The sequence below is a fragment of the Piliocolobus tephrosceles genome, chromosome 1, assembly GCF_002776525.5.
Source record: "Piliocolobus tephrosceles isolate RC106 chromosome 1, ASM277652v3, whole genome shotgun sequence".
NCBI classification, from domain to species: domain Eukaryota; kingdom Metazoa; phylum Chordata; class Mammalia; order Primates; family Cercopithecidae; genus Piliocolobus; species Piliocolobus tephrosceles.
In genome coordinates this window covers 100,837,045-100,859,985 of record NC_045434.1, presented here as the reverse complement: position 1 = coordinate 100,859,985, position 22,941 = coordinate 100,837,045, and the positions used below count along the sequence as shown (strand labels likewise).

At 38.5% G+C, this 22,941-nt stretch overlaps 1 protein-coding gene across 2 annotated transcripts in view; it reads left to right on the top strand.

Annotated features, from left to right (window-relative positions):
* Positions 1-22,941, top strand: part of PDE4DIP (phosphodiesterase 4D interacting protein) — a 220,591-nt gene that overhangs the window by 157,446 nt on the left and 40,204 nt on the right. The window contains exons 15-22 of one of the 2 annotated variants that reach the window (XM_026456724.1): positions 2,510-2,677; positions 2,844-2,925; positions 3,657-3,748; positions 7,418-7,534; positions 7,760-7,897; positions 9,234-9,346; positions 10,761-10,888; positions 21,186-21,274. In XM_026456724.1, coding sequence (XP_026312509.1) covers positions 2,510-2,677; positions 2,844-2,925; positions 3,657-3,748; positions 7,418-7,534; positions 7,760-7,897; positions 9,234-9,346; positions 10,761-10,888; positions 21,186-21,274 — 927 coding nt within the window. Of the gene's footprint in view, positions 1-2,509; positions 2,678-2,843; positions 2,926-3,656; positions 3,749-7,417; positions 7,535-7,759; positions 7,898-9,233; positions 9,347-10,760; positions 11,281-21,185; positions 21,275-22,941 lie in introns of those variants that run through there. The other variant, XM_023222705.3, reaches the window with a different exon arrangement.

Here is a 22,941-nt window from a genome sequence, read left to right as displayed (position 1 = left end):
GGATCATTCCTGGCCTCAAGTGATCCACCCATCTCGGCCTCTCAAAGTGCTGGGATTACAGGCGTGAGCCACCATGCCCTGCCCATAAGTAAATTCTTAATTTTTCCTCATTTCTATGTGTTTTAAGGCTAAAGACTCTTAGTTGACTTGTGCTGCATTTCAGATACCAGTAGCTGAGAATCCCCCTGGACAGTTTTTAGAGGAAGATAGACTCTTTTTGGCCTATGTTATTTGACCTCATAATATTTTCTTATGTTTCCTCATATTGTGAAAGGATTATACAGCACTGTTCTAATTGTTAGGCCCACTGAAGTAAATACACATCTTACTAGAAAGGTCCTGCCGTGTGCTTCAGAAATTGTTTCTAAAATAGACCTAACAACATTATTCTAAATTATCTAAATCTTTGGCAAGAGGCTAGGATCTTTGAGTTTTCTTTTTAACCTCTTTGTGATTTGGAAGAATTATTCTTTATTATACCTCAGAAAAAGAATTATGCATTGCTGGTAATAGAATAATGGAGATGATGGAAATTACAGGAGATTTTTCAACTCAAGAAGATTAATGGTTGTATTCTTCTACATCTACTTCTCTAAATTTACATGCAAAAGAAATCACCTGAATAGCTTTTTTTTTTTTTTTTTATACTTTAAGTTCTAGGGTACATGTGTATAACGTGCAGGTTTGTTACATATGTATACTTGTGCCATGTTGGTGTGCTGCACCCATCAACTCGTCAGCACCCATCAACTCGTCATTTACATCAGGTATAACTCCCAATGCATTCCCTGCCCCCTCCCCGCTCCTCGTGATAGGCCCCGGTGTGTGATGTTTCCCTACCCGAGTCCAAGTGATCTCACTGTAGCTTTTTAAAGACGTAGATTGTGAGCTCAACTCCAGAGAAATAAATTAGGAGGTATAGATGGGACTTAAGAATTTGCATTTCTAACAAGTTTCCAGGTGATAGTGATGCTGCAGGTTCATGGACTGCACTGGAGGAGCACTGTTAAAAACTTTTAAATACTACCAGAAAAAGAGCGCCAAGGCAGATGGAGCACAGTATATGTCTTGTATGTTATTTATTACGTTTTTTTTCCACAATTTTCACAGATATTTTTATTAAGGCACTTTAATAATATACTGATACTTCTAAAATGGTTATATTCAAATCTCCAAAGAGCCCACATTTTACTTACTGAAAAATGGAAGTTTTTTTTTCATATTTCCCTTAGAAATTGTGACAAGAGCTCAGCTTCTCCCTTAAAACAGTAGTACTTTTCCTCAGACAGTTGGTGTTATGATTCATCATCTTATACCCTCAGTAATTTTAATATCAATTTATGATTTCCAGATTTTCTGTTTAAATGTAGACTTTCTGTGCATTAATAGTTAAAAATGTTCTAGCTCTTTCCCTTATTGTGTCATTATCTGTCTTAGAAAACTGGGATTTGAAATGAAACAAGCTGAGTTTGGTGATTTTGAGGTTGAGATTCTCCTAATCATGTGGTCTGATAAAATGTTTATGTGTGTAATTGATTCATTCAGTAAATATGTAGTGAGTGTCTGTTATGTGCCAGACACTGTACTGGGTGCTTCAGATTCAGCACCAAGTTGCCTTTAGGAAACTTCACATTCCATGTAGGGGAAGCAGAGAGAGAGAGAGAGAGAAATTAGATAATGGTAAGTGCATTGGAAAAAAAAAATAGGCACAGTAAAGAGTGTTGGAGATAGAGAAGAGATTGCTGGGTTTAAAAAAAAAATTTCCCAGCTTTATTGAGGTATAATTGACAAATATTGTATATATTCAAAGTGTACAGCATGATGTGTTGATATACGTATACATTGTGAAATGATTGCCACAATTGAATTAACACAGCCGTCACTACACATTTTATGCGTGTATGGTGAAGACGCTTAAGATGTACTCTCTGAGCAAATTTCAAGGAAATGATACAGTATTATTAACTAAAGTCACCATGCTATACATTGGATCCCCAAAACATATTCACCTTATACCTGAAAGCTTGTACCCTTTGGCCAGCAAGATTGCTGTTTGGATAGGGTATGCAGGGAAGACCAACCTGATAAGGTGACATTTGGCCAAGACCTGAAGGGAGCAAACCACACAAATGTTTGAGTGAAGAGCAATCTTCCCCTAAGAAGCAGCTATGCAAGAATAAAGACATTTGTTGTACTAATTCAAACCAGAATCTTAATACTTTAGCCTGATAGTTCTAGCAGAACCTATTTCAGATTCTCTTATCTGTTACAGATGTGTTAAATTCAGTTTTTTCCCCAATATTCTGCTATGAGACTTTATTTCCATTCACTTAACTGTGTTTTTCCCTGTAAACTGAAAGCAAGGGAACTATTTCCTAAGGACCCACTGTTTTCTGTTGTTGTTTGTTTGTTTTTTACAAATGGTTGACTTTGAAGAAATAATACCAGAACAAAAAATTTGTTTTACTAGAATATCTTTCTAATGTTATTTGTGATTTCCTCTTACTAGGCTGCTGCAGAGAAGATGGTGCAAGCCTTAATGGAAAGAAATTCAGAGTTACAGGCCCTGCGCCAATATTTAGGAGGGAGAGACTCCCTGATGTCCCAAGTACCCATCTCTAACCAACAAGCTGAAGTTACCCCCACTGGCCCCCCTCTTGGAGAACAGACTGATCAGGTAAGAACTATAGACTTATATAATTCATGCTGATTCCATTTCCTTTTTGCATTTGAGGTGTATGTTTGATAATTTTAATACCAAATTCTGAGAATATTCTCAGTATTGTCATTGTGATCATAGTTCCTGCATCTTCCTAAGTCCCCCGACTTTTGCAATTTTTTAGGGTTCAATGCAGATACCTTCCAGAGATGGTAGCACTTCATTGACTGCCAAAGAGGATGCCAGCATACCCAGATCCACATTAGGTGAGTATCAAATTTCATTTCATTAAGGGACTTTGTTTTTCTCTTGTTTATCCTTCTAGTAATCTCTGTATTAATAGGTTTGGCCAAGACTCTTTTCTCTTCCTACCTTAATGGAACAAATAAGTTTGGAATTCCTCTGAAAGGCTGAAGAACTGTCCTTACCTTATGTTGAGTCGAGGTTATTGCTCTGGCTTCACAATTTGACCCAGAGAAACTCTATCCTTATTCTCCTTTTCAGATAGTTTTGCAGGGATTCAGAAATGCAGGAGGTAGTGGTTCCATTCCTGCCCCGCAGGGCCATGAACTGACACCTTTTCCTGGGTATCTTTCAAGTCTGGGGACACTCAGTGTAAGTTGACATCACCTACATTAAACTGTTAGGAAGGGTAGGCAGTGTACATTGAGTTATTTGCCAAGCCTAGCCCCATTCAGGGGATGGTTTAGAAAAGTCTTACAAGTAGTCATTCTCTAGTAGGAAAACTTTATACTAATCAAAGAATAAAAGAATGTTGGATTTGTGAATATACTGTTGTGTATTCAGTCTTTTCTTTATAGCATCTGGGATAATTGCAGTATTTTGCTATTACAAATAATGCTACAAAGAACAACCTGTGTGTATGTTTTCTTTTCTCTTATTATTGGAATATGTCCTCTGCAAATTACTCAGAGGAAGCAGCAGATACCACATTATGTTAATAGCAGTTAAAACTAGTGCTATATTTTTATTTCAGGAGACTTGGACACAGTTGCAGGGCTAGAAAAAGAACTGAGTAATGCCAAAGAGGAACTTGAACTCATGGCTAAAAAAGAAAGAGAAAGTCAGGTGAGTTTTCTAGTTAAGTCTTAATTTCAAAATCCCTGTTATTTTTTCTTTCAAAATAGTTTATATTTAAAAGCATATAATTCTCCAAGTATAATATCTGAGTCCAAATGCTGGGTATGACTTTTTTCTTTTTGGAGAAAGTTATTTTATATATACATTATCTCAAAAAGATGCTCCTGTTTTTAGATTGGGACCATTAAAACTTATTAAGTGCTGGAAAAACGTAACCCTCTCTCCCCATTGCTAACTGGAATAAAATAATTGTAAAGGCTGGGAGTGGTGGCTCACGCCTATAATCCCAGCACTTTGGGAGGCCGAGGTGGGCGGATCACTTGAGGTCAGGAGTTCGAGACCAGCCTGGCCAATATGACGAAACCCCGTCTTTACTAAAAGTACAAAAATTAGCCAGGTGTAGTGGCAGGTGCCTGTAATCCCAGCTACTTGGGAGCCTGAGGCAGGAGAATTTCTTGAACTGAGGAGGCAGAGGTTGCGGTGAGTTGAGATCGTGCCATCACACTCCAGCCTGGGCAACAAGAGCAAAACTCCGCCTCCAAGATACTACTACTACTAATAATAATTGTAAAGCACTAGTGAAAAAAGGAAGTGTTGTGTGATTGCTGCTTAGAGTTATGACATTAGACCCATGAAATTAGTTTTAGAAACATGAAATGAGAAATTTGAGTATAATCAAAGTTTATCAATTTGAGTATAATCAAAGTTTATCAAACAAAGTTAATCAAAGTACATTCATGTGCAATGTACTGTGCTAGGTATTTAAATTAGCACTAATGCTCACAGCTCTACACAAAGTAAGTGGTGTTGACCCAATTATTATAGACGAAGAAGCTGAAACACTGATTTCTCTTTTAAAATGGGAGTGGAGAATAGTCATGTAACTAATAAATGCCAAAGCTGTGATTCAAACTCAAGCCTTTTGTGACTTCACATACTTCCTAAGAAGATTCATTTCCTAGAGCACATTTTTTCCACCTTACGCTTTAACTGTCTCTAGCATAGAGTTCTCATCAATTTTTTTAGAAGAGGCCTTTCAGCCTTAGAGATTCCCTTCCCCCTGCATTTCCTCCACAGCTAGCTGCATACTCAACTATGATGTTGAAGAAATGCTAGGACCACAGTGCAGAGTTACCGACTGAAACTGAAAGCTTGTTTGTTACTATGTTGGCATCTCTTTTAGAAGATCAGTCAGTGTCATGGCTTCCTGAATTCAGTTTAACTAGCTACTCCAAATAGCTCCTTAGTTTTTTTCTACCTTTTGCCATAGCTAGATCTATAATATAAAACCTGTGTTTGTATTTGTGATGGAATTATCATATTTTATCTTTTAATTTCATTACCATATTTCTGCTTACAAACAGACTCATGTTTTATGACTTAGTTAGTTTTCAGGATATGAGAATGTGTGGCATTTAAGAAATACCAGTTTTAAAAATCCCCTAGTCTCCCTTCCTCTTTGTGGTTCTACCTTAGCCGTTATCTGATTATTCATGTTAGATATTTTAGTTTCTACATCCTCTTCCTGTTTTTCTCACATTTATCAAATCCAAAGTAATGTTACTTTTTGGTTCTGTCCTGTTTTCAGGATCATGAAATTGTAATGCCTATGAATGGGTATTTTGAGTGGGTGATGTTTAACTATTGCTAAATTCCTTTAAAGGGTTTCTTTAAAATAACTTGTCCTTACCATAAAGACTGTATGGATATGTGGGATCTACAGGAAAGACATTATAACCTAGTGGCTCTGGGTCAGCTTCCCTGAGTTTTCACATGCTGGATTTACCACTTAGTAGCCAGCCCTGTGATTTTTGAACAAGTTCCTTAATTTCTCTCAGACTCAATCACCTTGTCTATAAATTGAAGAGTAGAAGAAGTCACCTTGTATATACATCAAAGAGTAGCTATCTCATAGGATTGTTGTGAGGATTCACTCATTCATTCATTAGCTATATGGGGACCTTCTCTAAGCTTGGGCTAGTGCTTGGGACGAGGTGGTGAATGAAATCAGTAAGGTCTCTGGCTCTATGTAGCTAATTTCTACTGGGGAGATACAGACAATAAATAAATAAACATTATAATTATAGAGTATAGTAAGTGATATGAGGGAAATGATAGAAAGCAACATGGATGGAGATCTTAAATAGGGTGGCCAAAGAAGGCTTCTCTGAGCAGATGACACGTAAGCTGGGACCTGAGGATGAACAGGAGGCAGCCCTGGGAAAGATATTTCAGGCAAAGGGAGTAGTGGTTGTAAAGGCTGAGTCAAGAGAAAGTCTGGTGTTCCTAGAAGAGAAAAAGTCTAGTGTGCCTACAGAGTCATGAGTGAGGAGTAAAATGGCAGATATTAAAGTAGGAAAAGTAGGCAGGAGTCAGATCACTAGGTTTGTTAAAAGGATTAAATATATACAAAGCATTTATTAGAGAGCCCGGGGCATAGTGGTAGCAGCTATGGTTATTATCATGATTTTTTTTTTTTTTTTTGATGCAGTGTCTCGCTCTGTTGCCAAGCTGGAGTGCAGTGGCATGATCTCAGCTCACTACAAGCTCCGCCTCCCGGGTTCAAGCGATTCTCCTGCCTCAGCCTCCTGAGTAGCTGGGGTTACAGGCACACATCACCACGCCCAGCTAATTTTTATATTTTTAGTAGAGATGAGTTTCACCATGTTGGTCAGACTGGTCTCGAACTCCTGACCTTGTGATCCATCCACCTCAGCCTCCCAAAGTGCTGGGATTACAGGCTTGAGCCACCGCGCCTGGCCTATTAAATCATGATTTTTAATGAACTTTGTCATAACCAAGTATTTGTCATTTTCTGGTGAGAACACTGAAAGTTTAGGGCATGTAGTGCCAGCTTTTGGCAATATTTCTTCCCAGGTGGTGGCATGTTCTTCCATCAGGAGGCATGTAATGTTTGGTGATCTCTCCTAATGTTAGCAGCTCTTGCTGTATCATGCCTTATCCATTCATTCATTAAGGGTTGCAAAATGGAGATATCCTCATGCTGTCATTTTTTCATCTGTTGGGTGAAATACATAAAAACTTCATCTCTTGGCCGGGCGCGGTGGCTCAAGCCTGTAATCCCAGCACTTTGGGAGGCCGAGGCGGGCGGATCACGAGGTCAGGAGATCGAGACCATCCTGGCTAACACGCTGAAACCCCGTCTCTACTAAAAATACAAAAAATTAGCTGGGTGAGGTGGCGGGCGCCTGTAGTCCCAGCTACTCGGGAGGCTGAGGCAGGAGAATGGCGTAAACCCGGGAGGTGGAGCTTGCAGTGAGCTGAGATCCGGCCACTGCACTCCAGCCTGGGTGACAGAGCGAGAATCCGTCTCAAAAAAAAAAAAAAAACTTCATCTCTTCTTGCTTCTGCTAATGGTGACCATTCTTTTTCAGTATCATAATAAGCTTGTTAAACAAATTTGATGTGTTTTATAGTGCTAGCTAAAGTGGAAGACGTCATTAAGAACAACTATTACATCTTCCCATAAAACATCCTTTGGTGCCATACTGCATGGATTATTGATTTGATGCTGTAGAGCCCTATTCATGTTCTCATTTTCTTTTGCATTACTGGCTGATAGTGATATGATATGCAAAAGCATTTGCCTCGGTGTTAAAATGTAAACATGGCAGATACTGTTTCCTCTTTCCACAGATGGAACTTTCTGCTCTACAGTCCATGATGGCTGTGCAAGAAGAAGAGCTGCAGGTGCAGGCTGCTGATATGGAGTCTCTGACCAGGAACATACAGATTAAAGAAGATCTCATAAAGGTCTTTCAAAACTTTTAAAAGACCATTGGAAATGTTCACAGCTCAGAATAGCTGTAGGGCATCTTCAGACAGTATTTGCACACATTGAATCCCTTGGCCAGTGATTATCAATATCCCACTTGAAAGTATAGGCAGACTATTTCAAGAATGTTTGTTCCCCTGCTCCTCTGCTGAATAACCCTTTTATTGCTGTTTTCACATCCACACTTACTTTTTGACTTGTAGGACCTGCAAATGCAACTGGTTGATCCTGAAGACATACCAGCTATGGAACGCCTGACCCAAGAAGTCTTACTTCTTCGGGAAAAAGTTGCTTCAGTAGAATCCCAGGGTCAAGAAATTTCAGGAAACCGAAGACAACAGGTAAGTTATTGGAATGTAAACCTTATTTATTTATTTACTTATTTTTTTTTTTTTCAGTAGAGATGGAGTTTCACCATGTTGGTCAGGCTGGTCTTAAACTCCTGACCACAAGTGATCCGTCCTCCTCGGCTCCTCAAAATGCTGGAATTACATACAGGCATGAGTCACCACATGAGACAGGGTCTCACTGTGTCACCCAGGCTCGAATGCAGTGGTATGATCACTGCTCACTGCAGCCTCAAACTCTGGGCCTCAAGGAATCTTCCTGCCTCAGCCTCCTGAGTAGCTGGAGCTGCAGGTGCACGCCACCACGCCCAGCTCAAACCTTATTTTTCTACTGTGAAACAAACCATGGTAAAGCTGTCAATCTCAGCTATTTGTGGAGGGTTAGTTGATGGTATTTCATAGACAAACTATGCTCTAAAGTTTCCTACTTTGGTCGGTAGCAGCTGTAGATGCCCCTTTCTGACATTTGTAGTTCTGAAAAAAGCAGCAGTTCTTTTGGACACATACCAGTAGTTATCCCTCACACTCATACATAAGTCACCTCCCTCTCAACTGAATCTTTCTCTTTTATCTGCGTTTAACCATGTTCAGGTCTTTCCCAGTTAAAAAAAAAAAAAAAGAGAGAGAAACCCTTGTCTTTTCCCCAAATTTCTTTGTAGCTACAGCCTCGTTTAACCTTTCTTCAATGCCAGACTTTTCCAGAAGACTTAATTGCCTGTACTCCCTGTCTCCATTATCATCTCTCTCACTAACTACTCACCCCACTCCATTCTGGCTTTTAACTCTACCTTAAACAACTCTGTTGGTTATACATTTTCATAGCTCATTATCTTTATAGCACTTATTACACGCACAGTGACACACATCTATGATTAATGAACGTCTTTTTCCTCCACTAGATAGTAAGCTTTCCCCTAGAACCTAGAACAGAGTCTGTCCCATAGAAGGTGCTCAGTAAATATTTATTGAATGAATGAAGAATATTAGTGAGTCCTATTATATATATTTCCCCCTTGCCTGTCCTGTTCCCCTCTTACTCCTTTCTCTTAGCTGCTTTCCTGTGCTTCTAGCTTCTCTCTCCTTTTTCTTCTTTTTGCTCCCATGTTTGAATTCCACCTTACAGGGTTTTAAAGATAAAAAAAAAAAAAAAAAAAGATAATATGACATTGATTTGAAAACTATAAAATGGTATCAAAAGCTTAAGTACTAAGATAGTGGGCTTTTTAAGTCCTAGTACATGCTAATGCATTTTCTTGTTTCTCAGGATTAACTGTGGCTTCATGTCTCACTGTGCCATTTGCGTATTGCTTCTTCGCTCTTCTTTTCTCAGTTGCTGCTGATGCTAGAAGGACTAGTAGATGAACGGAGTCGGCTCAATGAGGCCTTACAAGCAGAGAGACAGCTGTATAGCAGTCTGGTGAAGTTCCATGCCCATCCAGAGAGGTAAGAGAGTGGCTGTTTTTTCTTTTATTCTTTATTGAAATTTTTATTTCTTTTACTGTTGTATTCTTTTTATGCCTTTTATTCTTCATTAAGTGCAGATGCTTATGATACTGAAGAGGGGAGAAAAAACAGGGACAATTACTGAGGCTACCCACTTTGTCATTTGTTTTATGGATTGCTCTGAGCCTCAGTGTCAAAATCTTAAGTCGGGAATAGTGCCTGTTTCGCACAGCTATTGCAGAGATTAAATAAGAAGACAGCTTTGGTGTCTAAAATAATGCCTTGCATAGAGTAAGCACTCAATGTATGTTCATTTCTTTTCTGTGATCCATGTCCTGTTAAAGGCTGTTCTATTATAAACGTAAGGCTATACCTTGTCTCTACTACAAATACAAAAATTAGCTGGGGGCGGTAGCGCGTGCATGTAGTCCCAGCTACTAGGGAGGCTGAGGCAGGAGAATGACTTGAACATGGGAGGCAGAGGTTGCAGTGAGCCAAGATCCTGCCACTGCACTCCATCCTGGGTGACAGAGTGAGACACCATCTCAAAAAAAAAAAGTAAGGCTATAATGGGCACTGATATTCATTTAACGTCATCGAAGAAAATATATTAATTGGGATGGCTAAATCATCCTGGAACCACCGATAACTATCATGATGAATATATTTTCTTCTACCTCTTGATTTTTGGTCACATATATGATACCTCTCTGGATCATTTTATATTCTCTTCATTTTTTTTCTCGTTTTGCCTTCCCTACTAGCCCCTTTTACTCTTTTTCAATTTTTATTGTTATTATTATTTTTGCTATTCAGTTTCTTGTAATTTATTGTTGGGCTTTAAAAACGTCTTCTTTCTACAGGGAAAATTAAGGCAAAGGAAAGGTCTGATAGGACCAGTTGATTGTGTTACTTTTTACAGAACCTCTGGAGCTTTAGTGTTTATGAACCAGATTCCTTTTCAGCACACCATCCCAGAGTCAAGTTTAGTAACAAATGAGAAAACAAGTATCTCCAGTAGTGGTTCTACTTGGCCCAGTCTTGCTCCAGTTTATATTTAGTTTGTCCTGGGTTTTAGTTTTTCAGAAACAAAAGCTTTTAGTCAAATAATGAAATTTCTCTTTTTTGGGCTATGGGGGTGTGAGATAAGTCTTAGGGGCTATAATTTTTTGTGAAATTGGCCCAGAATCTAGCATAAGGGGCAAGCTTTTAAAAAGGGAGCAGTCTTTACTAATCTATCAGCAGTGAACACAAATGCCACACAGAGACTACATTCATTTATTGTGTCCTGGAGAACAATTACTTTACAAAGTCGTGTGGCTCAAAGTGGCACTGATGGTTCTTTGGAAGCAAATGTGGACTCACTACAGTTGATGGCTAATCCATTTTCCTTCCATGTGGCATGTTTAATCAGCTCTGAGAGAGACCGAACTCTGCAGGTGGAACTGGAAGGGGCTCAGGTGTTACGCAGTCGGCTAGAAGAAGTTCTTGGAAGAAGCTTGGAGCGCTTAAACAGGCTGGAGACCCTGGCCGCCATTGGAGGTGGGGAACTGGAAAGTGTGCGAATTCATCACAAGCATGCCTACTGAGCACTGGCGGGTCAGACTGCAGCCCAGGATGGAAAACCTTGTTTGCACTAACCAGAAAGATCCTTATCTGATTTTGGCAGAATTAAACGGTGACTTACTAATGATAGAACTGGTACAAGTAGCATCAACTACAGAGTGAAACTCACTTTAGCCTACATGGATCTCACTGTACATACATATCAATCCCCAAATTGAATGGTGGAGGTTGCAAAGTGTATTTGCACATTTTAAATCATTCTGCTTTAGTTTTTCCACTTTTATTCATTCTTATCCCTAGCCCCTTCTCATTCCCTCATCCCTTCTGTGGGCCAATAAAGTTTATTCTTCCCCCACTTTCACAATCCATTTCATGTGTTCCATATCATATCATAAATGCATGTGTGTGTATTATTTTTGCCATTCAGTCAACTCCTCTTTGAGTGAGAGCATTTTTTAAATCAAAAGAGTACAAGTTTTAAGATGAGAGAGTGGGAAAGAGATTGAGAGTCTATAAGAATGACTTTGTAAAAGTGATATAATCCTTATCAGAAGGTAATCAAAACCAGGAGAGTAGTCTTATAATAGTAGACTGCAAGTATTGGGAAGGCCAAGTTAAAGAACAGAGGCAAAAACTATGAAAGTTATCATAGTAAACTTTTATCTCCAATACTGTCTCAGAGTTGACTGTTGTACACGAGTGAAATTAGATTAGGTACAGATTAAATTCTATTTAAAATTTGTTCTTTATTGATTCCTTTAGGTTTCTTTAAACCAAGGTCATGCTGTTTAGTCAGAACATGACTTCTAGAATGGTCTTCCAGTGTCAGAATGATCTCTGTTTACAAAGATAATTTCAAATGTAGTATCCCTCTTTTCATTCAGTGTTTCACCAAATAACTCAGTATAGCCAAAGGAGGGTATTGCATCTTCCGTTTGTGGCACTGAATAGGGTCCTATGTTTTTCACTATTTAGTATGTATACATTTCTCCATATAAAAATTAGTAATAGGCTTCAGGCTTTGAAGTGCTTGAATGGTTTAGAAAGAAATGCTACAGATGTATGTTTATAGTTTTAATCATTGTCTCAATGCTTGCTTATGGCAACATGACAGGTATAAGGAGAGGGGCACTGGAGATTGTATTTCTGATGTCTTGACAATCATGAGTATGAAAAGTAACCAAGATTGCTTTGCAGCTTTGTGGGTTCAACGTCATGAATTTGTTTTTATTTCCTCTGGTTGTAGGTTTCCTAGATTAGAAGCTGAGGTTTCAGTTACTTTAAATATGAAATTTGGGAACAGCGATTGAGGCTTTCTAGCACAATAAATGTGACTGGATGCCCTTTCTAAACTAAGTGGGCACAATTGTTTTTCCTTCCTTTTTTTTTTTTTTTACGTGACACTTTATTTCTTTCACATGTTGACATGGCTTGTATTACATTGTAAATTTCATCTCTTTCTGTAACTTTAGCTGTGTCTATAACAGGTAGAGCATCAGTCAAACTAGATGGACAGGGAGAAAATGTTCTACTGGGGAAGCACTCTGGAATCTTCTGATTAGATAATTTGCAAAAGATTGATAGCCATAAGCCTTACTCTTAATGGATCTGCCATTTCAGTTTCAATGGCTTTCGAGGAAAAAGGAGTCATTTAAGGAAGGAGATAGGAAGTGTAGGCAGATCCATCCACTTTTCTTAGTCTCCTAATTTTAAGAGACCTTTTCTTGCACAAAATGTTTTGTAACTTTCCAGAAGTAAAGAGGAGGGTAATGGAGCTGTAGAAATGTCAACCTATCGAAGACTAGTTTGTCGTGTAATTACAACAAGGCATTTAGGGAACCTCTTTCCTTAATTTTACTAATAGAACAAGGAAGCCTTCTGAGTCTGCTAGTAAGATTCAGCTCTGGGTGATGCATGGTTTCTAATGGCTCATAGTGATTACAGTTTATGTTAATAATCATTCCTACTTCTCTCAACCTCCAGCAAGAGTAGATTGAGAGCAGGATACATTAAGAGTCTGATCTTAATGTCATAAATATGACTAAAATATGGTACTAACTTTTTCTGGTCTAGATAGCTGGAATGAGGCTTGCAAATAGTGTTACCTGGAGAGAGCTTGCTGGTCTAACAACTTTGTGTGATAATTTGGCATCTGGTTAGAGGGCATGAGTCTGATAAATTTTATAATCCACACATAGATCATGCTGTGGTTGGACATATCATTTAATAATATTTAGCATGATATAATATTCCATTTTCTCTTCAGGAGCGCAGACTCTCATACTGGATTATTCTACCTTTTACAGTCATTTTTCAACATGACAGTAATTTTAGATAAAGCATTGTGTGCTTATAGAATCTTGTGCTTGAGTAAAAATAATCTTCAAATAAAAATAATGAAGTAAATTTTTCCTTAGGCCATGCTTAATTGGAAGCATAGAACTTAAATTGAGAAAAAAAAAATCTATGTGATAGATTTTGTTTTTCTCACGTTTCCTTTTTGAATAATAGCAAATAATGCAGAGTAATGGTTGTAAGAGTTAAGGGTAGATGAAGTCTGTAGGTTTTAGAAGTATAGAGTTGAAAAGAACCTCCAAGAGGACTTATTTAATGAGTGAACTAAATGTCCTTAGACAGATATTGTCCCTAAACTCTTTGCTATTGAAAGTTTATAGTATTGAAAATTTGATGACTATTAGCACCTAGTATAAATCAACATTCATCTGCTGTTCTCTTTTTAGATAGCCAAGTTATAACTTTTTCGAAAAGACATTATTGGACTATGTTAGTAGGTCCGCCTTCTCCTTTGATCATGTGCACACTCTTATCTGTCACCCAACCTTCTCCACACCCTCTTCTCTTCATTCAGTTGTGGACAACAGTAATAGTTTCAGTACCTTTGCTTCTTAGAGGAAATACATTTTTCCTTATTTATATTTTTAAAAGATGTTTCTATGACATTATATATAGCAAGAGATCTATTAAGGATCCAGAAAATCTTAATCTGTATAGCATATGTGTTCCTAACCATAATAATTAGTTTCCTTGAGGGTTCTTGAGTATATTCTGTTTACACAGTTTATACATAAGTAAACTCTGTGGCAGATATACATAAAAAAACTATCACTTCTATGCTCATTCATCCTCCTAATTCAGTGTCTGGGTCATGAGATGTTTGGCTCAAAGCTTCAAAAACTGTTCAAGAACACTGATTTCAGTTCTCTTTACGTTGATCTTCCAGTTGGATCTGGAGTCTACTGATTGTGGAAAGGAGGAGCAGATCACATTATATTGAAAATTGTCCTTTTCTCTGAGAAATAAAGGTTGACTGAGCTACCTAAAGTCACTTTCCTTTGGACTGTAAGTCTTCGAGAGAACAATAATACCTTTGCTTTTCTTGAGGTAGTATTAGAAAACTCTAGTTCCCATTGATAGGATAAACTTGTTTTCCCATTTCAGGGTCTTTTTTATAAAACAATCACAAAATCTTGACATTTGGCATCCCTGAAAAGCTCAAGTGGCCTTTTCAAATAGGGCCTCATGGAGTATTACTGACTTTACAGTCAGTATCCTGCAAAGAAAGGTGACAAACTTCCTGTGAAGTTAGGAAGAAATATTAGTAACTCACACACTTGAAGTCCATTTTCCATTTTACCTTGTAGAAATTGTACTAGAGAGAGAACAAATGAAATCAGTTTTCTTTTCCAGGTATATCCTGTGAGACACCTGAGAAAATACAGAGTATTTTCTCTCAGTTCTCTCAGGGTTAAAGCTCAGTGAGCTTTTCTTTTCTCTTTGGTAGTGTGGAACCATTTGTACCATAGAAAAAATAGCTGGAAATATGGAACCTGAGTATGGCAATACAGTAATAAACAGAAGAAATTAGTCACTAGGATAATATATTGGAGTGATTTCTGTAGGGTAATGATTTCAGTTATAATGTGTTTTAGAATGTGGATTTAAGCCACCTTCTCACCCTTTGCACCAGTAGCTTTGTTAAAACATTTTATTATGATCAAATAACAAGCCTGCTGCTTTTAAGTAATCTAAGTGTTAACAGAAGGTAAGTCTTCAACTTCTCCCTGTTCTCACCTGGGCCAAGATGAATTCTCTAAATAAAAAATAGCATCGTAATTTGCCTCCAACAAAGAATGGGAAATGGAAGGAAACACAAAACTGTGGTCCTGACAGTACTAATTCTACCAGGTTTCAAATAAGAATAATTAAACTTATAAAGGGACATACTGATTCTTTTTGTGTTACTCTCCCTTTTTGTTGTTTAAAGTCAAATTCCAGAAGTAAAAATCTTTATCATACTGTTTTCCTCTTACTAAAACTGGAAGAGTAAAATAGAAAGTTCAGCAACGTCAGAAAACGTTGCATTTAAAATAATATGAAGAATAGTGGTTTTAAGTACATACACCAAATTGGCTTCCTTGTAGGTTTACTTTTAGTATATAACATGAATATGTAGTGCTGCTTTTTACAATAATCAAAGTCATAGCTCCAAGATACTGACCTCTCTCAATCTATAACCTTTGGAGGCATGCATTTATACCAGCATGTTTTATAAATTATGAGTTTTTGTCTGCATCCATGAAGTCTTACTAGTTTTTACTTAAAATTTTGTGGGTTGTTGAGAAGACTTAAAGTGATTCATAACTTCACGCTTGAACCTGGGAGGCGGAGGTTGTAGTGAGCCGAGATCATGCCATTGCACTCCAGCCTGGGCAACAAGAGTGAAACTCCATCTCAATTAAATAAATAAAGTGGTTCATAACACCAGATGAAGGAGGTGAGTGATATATTAAATGATCAGCAACTTGGCGTTACCTTATTTCCAGGACCATTTCCCCACCAAAATAAGCTGTATATTTTTCATTTCTTCATGGCACTGTGTTGTTAATTTGTGTTAACATTTGTGCTAAAATGCAGTGTAATTTTTATATATAAGTGTTAGAATTTTAGCGATCTTAGTTGAAACACACAAAAAAATTGTTACTGATCCAATAAAATTATCAAAGGCCAAAAGAAACTATTTGGTTTTATTCTTAAAATATTTATTAAAAAAAAAAAGAAAAAGAAGTAGAGAAAGCTTGTATCTTTTTTTTTTTTTTTTTTCTGTATAGGAGAATCAGTCTATTGATTATTTACTAAATTCCAAGTTAAAGCAAGGCTCATAGAATGAGTCTTTACTTAACTAAAGGAAGGAAGAAGAAACCCGAATTTTTCTCCTCTGGAAGAAGTAAGACTAAAGAAACAGTATTACACTTTCCCCAGAAATGTGACACAGGCTACTTTACCTTAAAAACCTTGCTTTCTTTGCTGTAGGAGAATAGCTGAAAGCATGACAGAGGTTTGGGGAGCCAGCTGTGGTGGGTAGTGCTATCTCTAAACATTCCTAGAAAAGCCTGTTTCTCCTGTTCTTTGAAGAAAGAAAGAGACCGTGAGCAGGAAGAATTTCTTGACATTACAGAATTATGGCATCACAGAATAGGTGCAGTGTTTGTATCTCCTGGTCTGCCCAGGAGTCCTAATTTGCATGTGCCTTGGTTAGCCTAAGTATAGAAAACTGTAGCTGTATTGAATAATTACCCTTTTGGAGAAGTAGAAACTCCAGAATTTTAGTGGGATTTCATACCCCCAAAAGTGTTTTAGATTATGATTTGACCTTTTCAAGTCACTTAAAACAGCTACTTTCTGAAACATATGCGCTGGAAAGCCCTAAGGCTACCTAAGAGATGTTGCAATTTAAAGACAAAGATATGCCATAAAGGGTTTGACTGCAGACAGCAGTTTTCTACTACTTCTGTTCCATGATCAGAATCTGTCTAGATAGAGAATTTTATTTCTTAGCAGAAACTATGGAGGACTATATGGAATCTTAATTGTTTTCTTATGATCCTGACGGGAATGTGTGCAGGCGAAATTGTAGTTTGATAGGAGGCCTCTTTTCCTTGATTCTCTCATACAGCACCATAATATTAAAGTCAGCAGGGGTTGGTTCATGACATGAAAATGTGAGCGTTCTTGCAATGAACGCATGGCAGAGCACCTGGGAGTGAAAGTGAGATGGGGCTGAGAGTATCGGACACAAAGGCCCAGTATTGAAGGAAAAAACACTTGGCACTGCCAACTTATGCATGCTTAAAGTTTTAGTTCTTTAGATCACCTTTTAAAATTAATAAAATATGATCTTAGAACATTGCCATGTTCTAAGCAACTATATGGAAAAACACTCCTTTTCTGTTGATCCCATATTAATGGCTTAAAGGAAGATAATAATGACTACAGAGTAGAATTTGGGGGAAATGGTCTTGACTCCACCCAGTTTGGACTCGTTACTAAAGAATTAACGTGTCATGAGCCAGGTGTGGTGGCATGCACCTGTAGTCACGGTTACTTGGAGGCTGAGGTGGGAGGATCCCTTGAGCCCAGCAGTTCAATACTAGCCTGGGCAACATAATGAGACCTCATCTCTAAAGCAAAATAAAACAAAACCAAAAAAGGTCATGAAGTTTCCCCTAAGGCTTACTTATGCATGTTGGAGTTTTAAGACAGTTATTGTTTAATGATGATTAATCCTTTTTGTAAGGCACCTGTTCCAAAGAGTTCAACCTACTTTACTGACAACTCTTTACTTTTTCAATGTCCTGTGAGGCAGAGAGCAAAGGGTGTCATTTCAAGCCTCCTGCTGGGGAAACAAGTATTCAGAAATGAAGAAGTGCAGGTGGAATCTATCAAGATCTTTCAGATAATAACATCAAGTATAAAACTTCCTTCTGCTGATGATATTTAGGTTCTATGGCCTTCAACTTTCTGAGTCTTCAACTTCTAAGCCCATGGACCACTTCAGTTTACTTACAATAACAGTAATAATATTGTTTAAGGATGATATTTATTGAGTACACACTGTGTACCAAGCACTGTTCTAAGCACTTCAAATTCAGCAAACCCTTTAAAGTTCACGACAGTATGGAGCAGATAATGCTCTTTAACCCTAATTATTGAATGAAGAAACTTAGTTATGGAAAGGTTATGACTTGCCTAAAGTGACATAACTAACGAAAAAAGCACAATTCAAATCTAGACAGTCTATCTCTATAGTTCATGTTATTAATTATTATGCCATACTCAATTTAAAAAGTTTTACAGTAGTATGAATTTTTGCCTCAGCGATAAGAATACCTTATATTTGCATAATGCTTACATTTTCTCCCAAGGATTTTGTGGTCTTATGTTTTAGAGGCTTATTTTTGTGTACTTTGTAGAATTAGATAGCTGATAGAAAATAATTTTCTAAATCTAAATAAGGGACATCTTGGTATCACCTCCATTTTGTGTTGTTCGAAGCCTAGAAACTTCCAAGAACCACAAGTTGAGAACTTTTATTGAAGCCTCAAATAAAAGTTTTTGATAAAATTGCCAGTCTAACATGTAAAGCTTAATCTCGAAGAAGCAAGTTAAATGAAGAGATTCTTAGATTTCAGAGAATCTAAAGGTAGCAGACTATTTTATATTTTATCAAAAAATAAACAGAAGAGTCATCAATATAAAAGCATGGTACCTTTAAATTAGAAATTCAAAGTATTCCAAGTTAGTTCTGAAGACAGTGTTTCGTTGTGCTGTAAACGTTTAGAAAAGGGTATCACTCACAAAAGAGAAGTTCTATCATTAATTTAAAAAGTGGAAAATGATAAAAGATGTCTAATGTAAACTTATATATGGGACCTTGTATGAGATAACTTACTCTTTTATTCCCATGTTTTCTATAAATTTTTTAGCTTTACCCCTCAAACATGGGAGAAAAATTTCAGCATTTTAATTCAAATTGTTAAAAGGCTGAGCAACCCTTAAAGTTGCCATAATGGAAGAAGACTGTGAGCTAGCTTAAAGAAGAGAAAGAAGGGAAGAAACAAAACCCCTGTGTAGTAGAGTGTTGAGATGAGATGAACATTTGTTTGTCTCCATCTAATTCCTTATGAAGCCAGAACCATAACATCCTGCTCTTAAGTGAAATAAGATGGAGCATTATCCTAGAATGCAGATGTGGCACCAGAAAGGCTGCCAAGATAAGTGGAGGACAGAAAGTGTCAGATAAAAACCGTCAAGACCAGTGACAGTCACCCTTTCCAATTCTCGCTTCTGGAACCTGGCAGGAATGGTTCTGGGATGTGGGCCCAGCTTGACTACACAACCCAGCAACAATGGTAGGGGATGAGGATCCTGACCTCATTGAGCTGAGCTTTCTTCAACTACAGGATCCTTCTCCAGCCCCATGTTCAAAAGAGAAACAATGTGAACAGTCTGTTTTCTGTCACTGAGTGAGACAATTCATTTCCTTTGCTGGAAAAACATAAAAGATTGTGATTGCTACTGTTGTACGGGGAAAGATTTTCTAAAGTAAGCATAACATGATATAGGTGTCCTAGGTAAATTATTATCCTGGCTTCAGTAAGTTTTTAAAGCAGCGAAAGATTAGGGAATGTGTCCATACACCTCTACTCAGCTAGCATCCTGAGTGAGATGGTTTCTGGGGTTGGTTTGAATGAGTAAGTATTGGAAATTCCTCTTGTACAGTGTCTGCCACAGACCTCTAAAGATGCTGAGTGGTAGAGGTGGTAGGGGCTTCACTGAACAAGACCCTTCCTTGGTCCAAAGTTAACACAAAGTTCATGGTGTAGATGAGGAAACCTAAGCTGTTATGACAGCATACTTACTACCTGTTAGCACTTCCATGAGATCAGCCTGGGCCATTGCAAATATGTAGATGTGAACTGCCCCACTTACCTTACCCGCATTGAGTAGTGAATGCTCATGATTCAAGGAGAGACTTTCATGGCTGGATGTCTGAACTCAACAGAAGGTTCTTTGGTCTTGGAGGAAGAAGCAAAGATAAAGATCTGATTTGTCACCAGAAGAAAAAGTGAGTGGCTTCTAAGAGTCCAGAGTCTTGACTTATTGACACAGCTCTTGTGAGGGCTAGTTGTGTAACCTTGGACTCACCACCTAATCTCTTTGAGGTCCAGATTAATCAGTGGTCAGAAGTGGAGTTGTAACTGGTTGGTTGCTGAGGCTAGGATGAGAACAAGATTTCAAGATTCTTTAAGTTGTAGAGGTTCTATAAGACACAGTGAGTGTCACAGTAGATTTTCTTTGATAAATTAACCATAACAAATTTCTACACTTCCCAAAAAATCAGTAATGTAAAACATAGCTCTTGGTCTTAAAATATATGAACAGTCTTAATTTTAATCAATATAAGGAGGAAGAAACACCCTAGATTTGTGCTGTCCAGGAGGGTAGCCACTAGCCACATGTAGTCATTTAAATATAAGTTAATTTAAATAAAATTTAAAATTCAATGATTTGAAATGTGGGCTCTACTACCCACATTTCAAATGCTCAATAGCCATATATGACTGTGTCCGCTGTACTGGGCAACACAGGCACAGAACATTGCTGTCATTGCAGAAAGTCCTCTTGGTCAGCACTGCCTTAGACCTTTGCCCATACCACAGACTGCAGCTACTTGTACCTTAGAGCAAGGTGTAGATGTTTGGGCCCTAGAGTTGCTGTGTCCATCTTTGGAGAATGAAAGGATGGGTTAAATCGCATGTGGATAAAGCAGTGCAAGAAACCCTTCAGGCAAAGTGTGTCTGCATAGAATAAGAGTTTGAGAGAGGTGAGGAGGAAGGGAGGTTGGAGGAAGAAATTAGGGAGTAACTGAATCATTGGGTGTTGTGAATCTTGACTAGACCTGAACCTTACGAGGACATAGGATCCCCAGACAGAAGTTCCTCAGAGAGATTGTCACCCTATGCATAAATGATCCCAACAACAGATACCTCTGAGAGAATCAGGGCAGCTCTAATCTCTAGGCACTCAGTGGTGGGGAAAGGGTTAGACATGTTGGATTCATGTTATGGAAGAGAAAGTTTTTATGTAGCCAGGCAATGGGGAATAATTCAGGCTTTTTTGACATTTGAGTGGGTTAACCAGTGTATCTGACAGTCGGCTCCTTAGAAATGGGTCTGTGCAGGCAAAGTCAGCTTATGTTGTGAGGCTCAGGCTTGAGTATGAGTAAGAAAGTGTCTGTGATACAAAAAGTTCTATTTTTCTTGCCAGCCCCGCTGGCGAGGGAGAATTTCTTCCCTATGTATATGGAGAAAGGAAGAAATCAGAGGCAGCTGGCAAAAAGAGCATAACTTAACCTGCTGTCTGGAAGCCATCTGTGAAGGGAATCACTTTTCTTTTCTGGACTTATTTCCAGGTGCAGCTGCAGGGGATGACACGGAAGATGCAAGCACTGAGTTCACTGACAGTATTGAGGAGGAAGCCACACACCATAGTCACCAGCAAGTAAGTCAGTGTCAGGGTCTGGAGCTTCCAGGGTGGATGGCACACAGCCCTTCTGAGGTCTGATGGTCTCCTGCAGCCCTTGTGGACTTAGAGTGAGAAGATTTTTTTTATATATAAACCACTTCTCAGTCATCTTCCTGTTCTCCTTGAGCTTCCCAGCTGCCTTTCCAACCCATATCTTCACTCCATTTTTCTCTCCAATCCACCCTTTGGTTTGTATTGTATCTCTTTCTTCTGCTTCCTGCCCCCTCCTACCCACCTTTGCCTCTATTTATTCTCTGTAGCTATAGCTTCAGAAGAATTTTTACTTGCAAGACAATGGACACATTCCCCTTGGGCTTTTTGTAACTGAAAAGCACCACAGAAGACAGGGAGTCATCAAAGGGCTGCTCGGGGAGGTGGCAGGGTGAAGGACCTGCTTGGGAAGAATCTCCAAGAAGACTGGAATGCTTCCAAAGCAAGGATCTTTCTCAGTGAAATCTCATTATACAGAGAGAACCTTATGCAACCTGACAAACCACTGAGGTCATGGTGACTCAATGATCAGCAGATGGTTCTTCAACAGCAATCCCCTGTCAAGCCTCAGAACTTGAGGCTGAAACATTGTTTCCACCCACCATCAGTGAAGATGTAACTAGCATGTTACAAGAGTGAATAATCTGGACCTCAGACATTAAGTCACCAATAGTGATCCCACAAGCACTCACTGGAACTCCTATAATGTCTCCACTTTGTCCGTGCCATTTAGCAATCTCATCTCCTAGATGGACTGTGCCTATGATTCTTAAGGAGAAAGTGAATCATTGGTAGGTGTCCCACACAAGCAGCTGGACTTTCCAGTGACAGCTTTCTTGGGGCTTTTAGGAAAACTATACAAGATATGAGGCTTTCTGGGTCTGCCTGTATGTCTTCTGCATAAGAAAAAGAGGAGACATCGAATCAACCAATAAGAAGAGCCCAAGTGAGCGTCCTCAAATCTTTTGGGATTTGGCACTTGGGGACATGAGTAGTTGTCTGGGATATGTCATGTTCTCAATAGTTTCTTTATAGTAGTTGGATCACCTTCTTGTAGTAGGATCAACCTTCTTGTTGCTATAGCTGTACCCGACCTTCCCTGCTCCCTTGAGTGCTTGCATGAGCTCCACTTTTTCTTTTACTTGAACAGCTTCTCCTGAGTCCTCCTTACTGATGGTTGTGTCTTTAATTATATACATCTCTGTACCTCCAGACAGATCCCTCTGTCCTCACTCTCTGATTTCACTGAGGATCTTGGGTGAGAGAGAGGGACCTGCGGGATGAACAAATGTCTACTCTAAGACAGCTAGATTGGGAGGTTGTCTGGTCACTGATGGTTATAATGACTGTGGGACGGGATTAACTTCAGAATAAATGAACAGGAGACACAGATATGAAGACAGTCAGATTCTGATTGATATGGTCTGAAGTGCTCCTGGTATTGCAAGTCATTTGCTCTAATTCTCAACTGTAGGCAAACTGAGTTGTAAAGTTGCTGCTTCTTCAGCCTTCTTTCCTGTAGCCTAGAATGGAGAATCTGACCAGACCCCATTTTGAGAAGGTCAGCCCACCCTGGAATGAACATTTTACGTTAGGGCATTTGTATTTCCTTCACAATACTTGCCACATTACTTGGCATAGGAGACATGCTT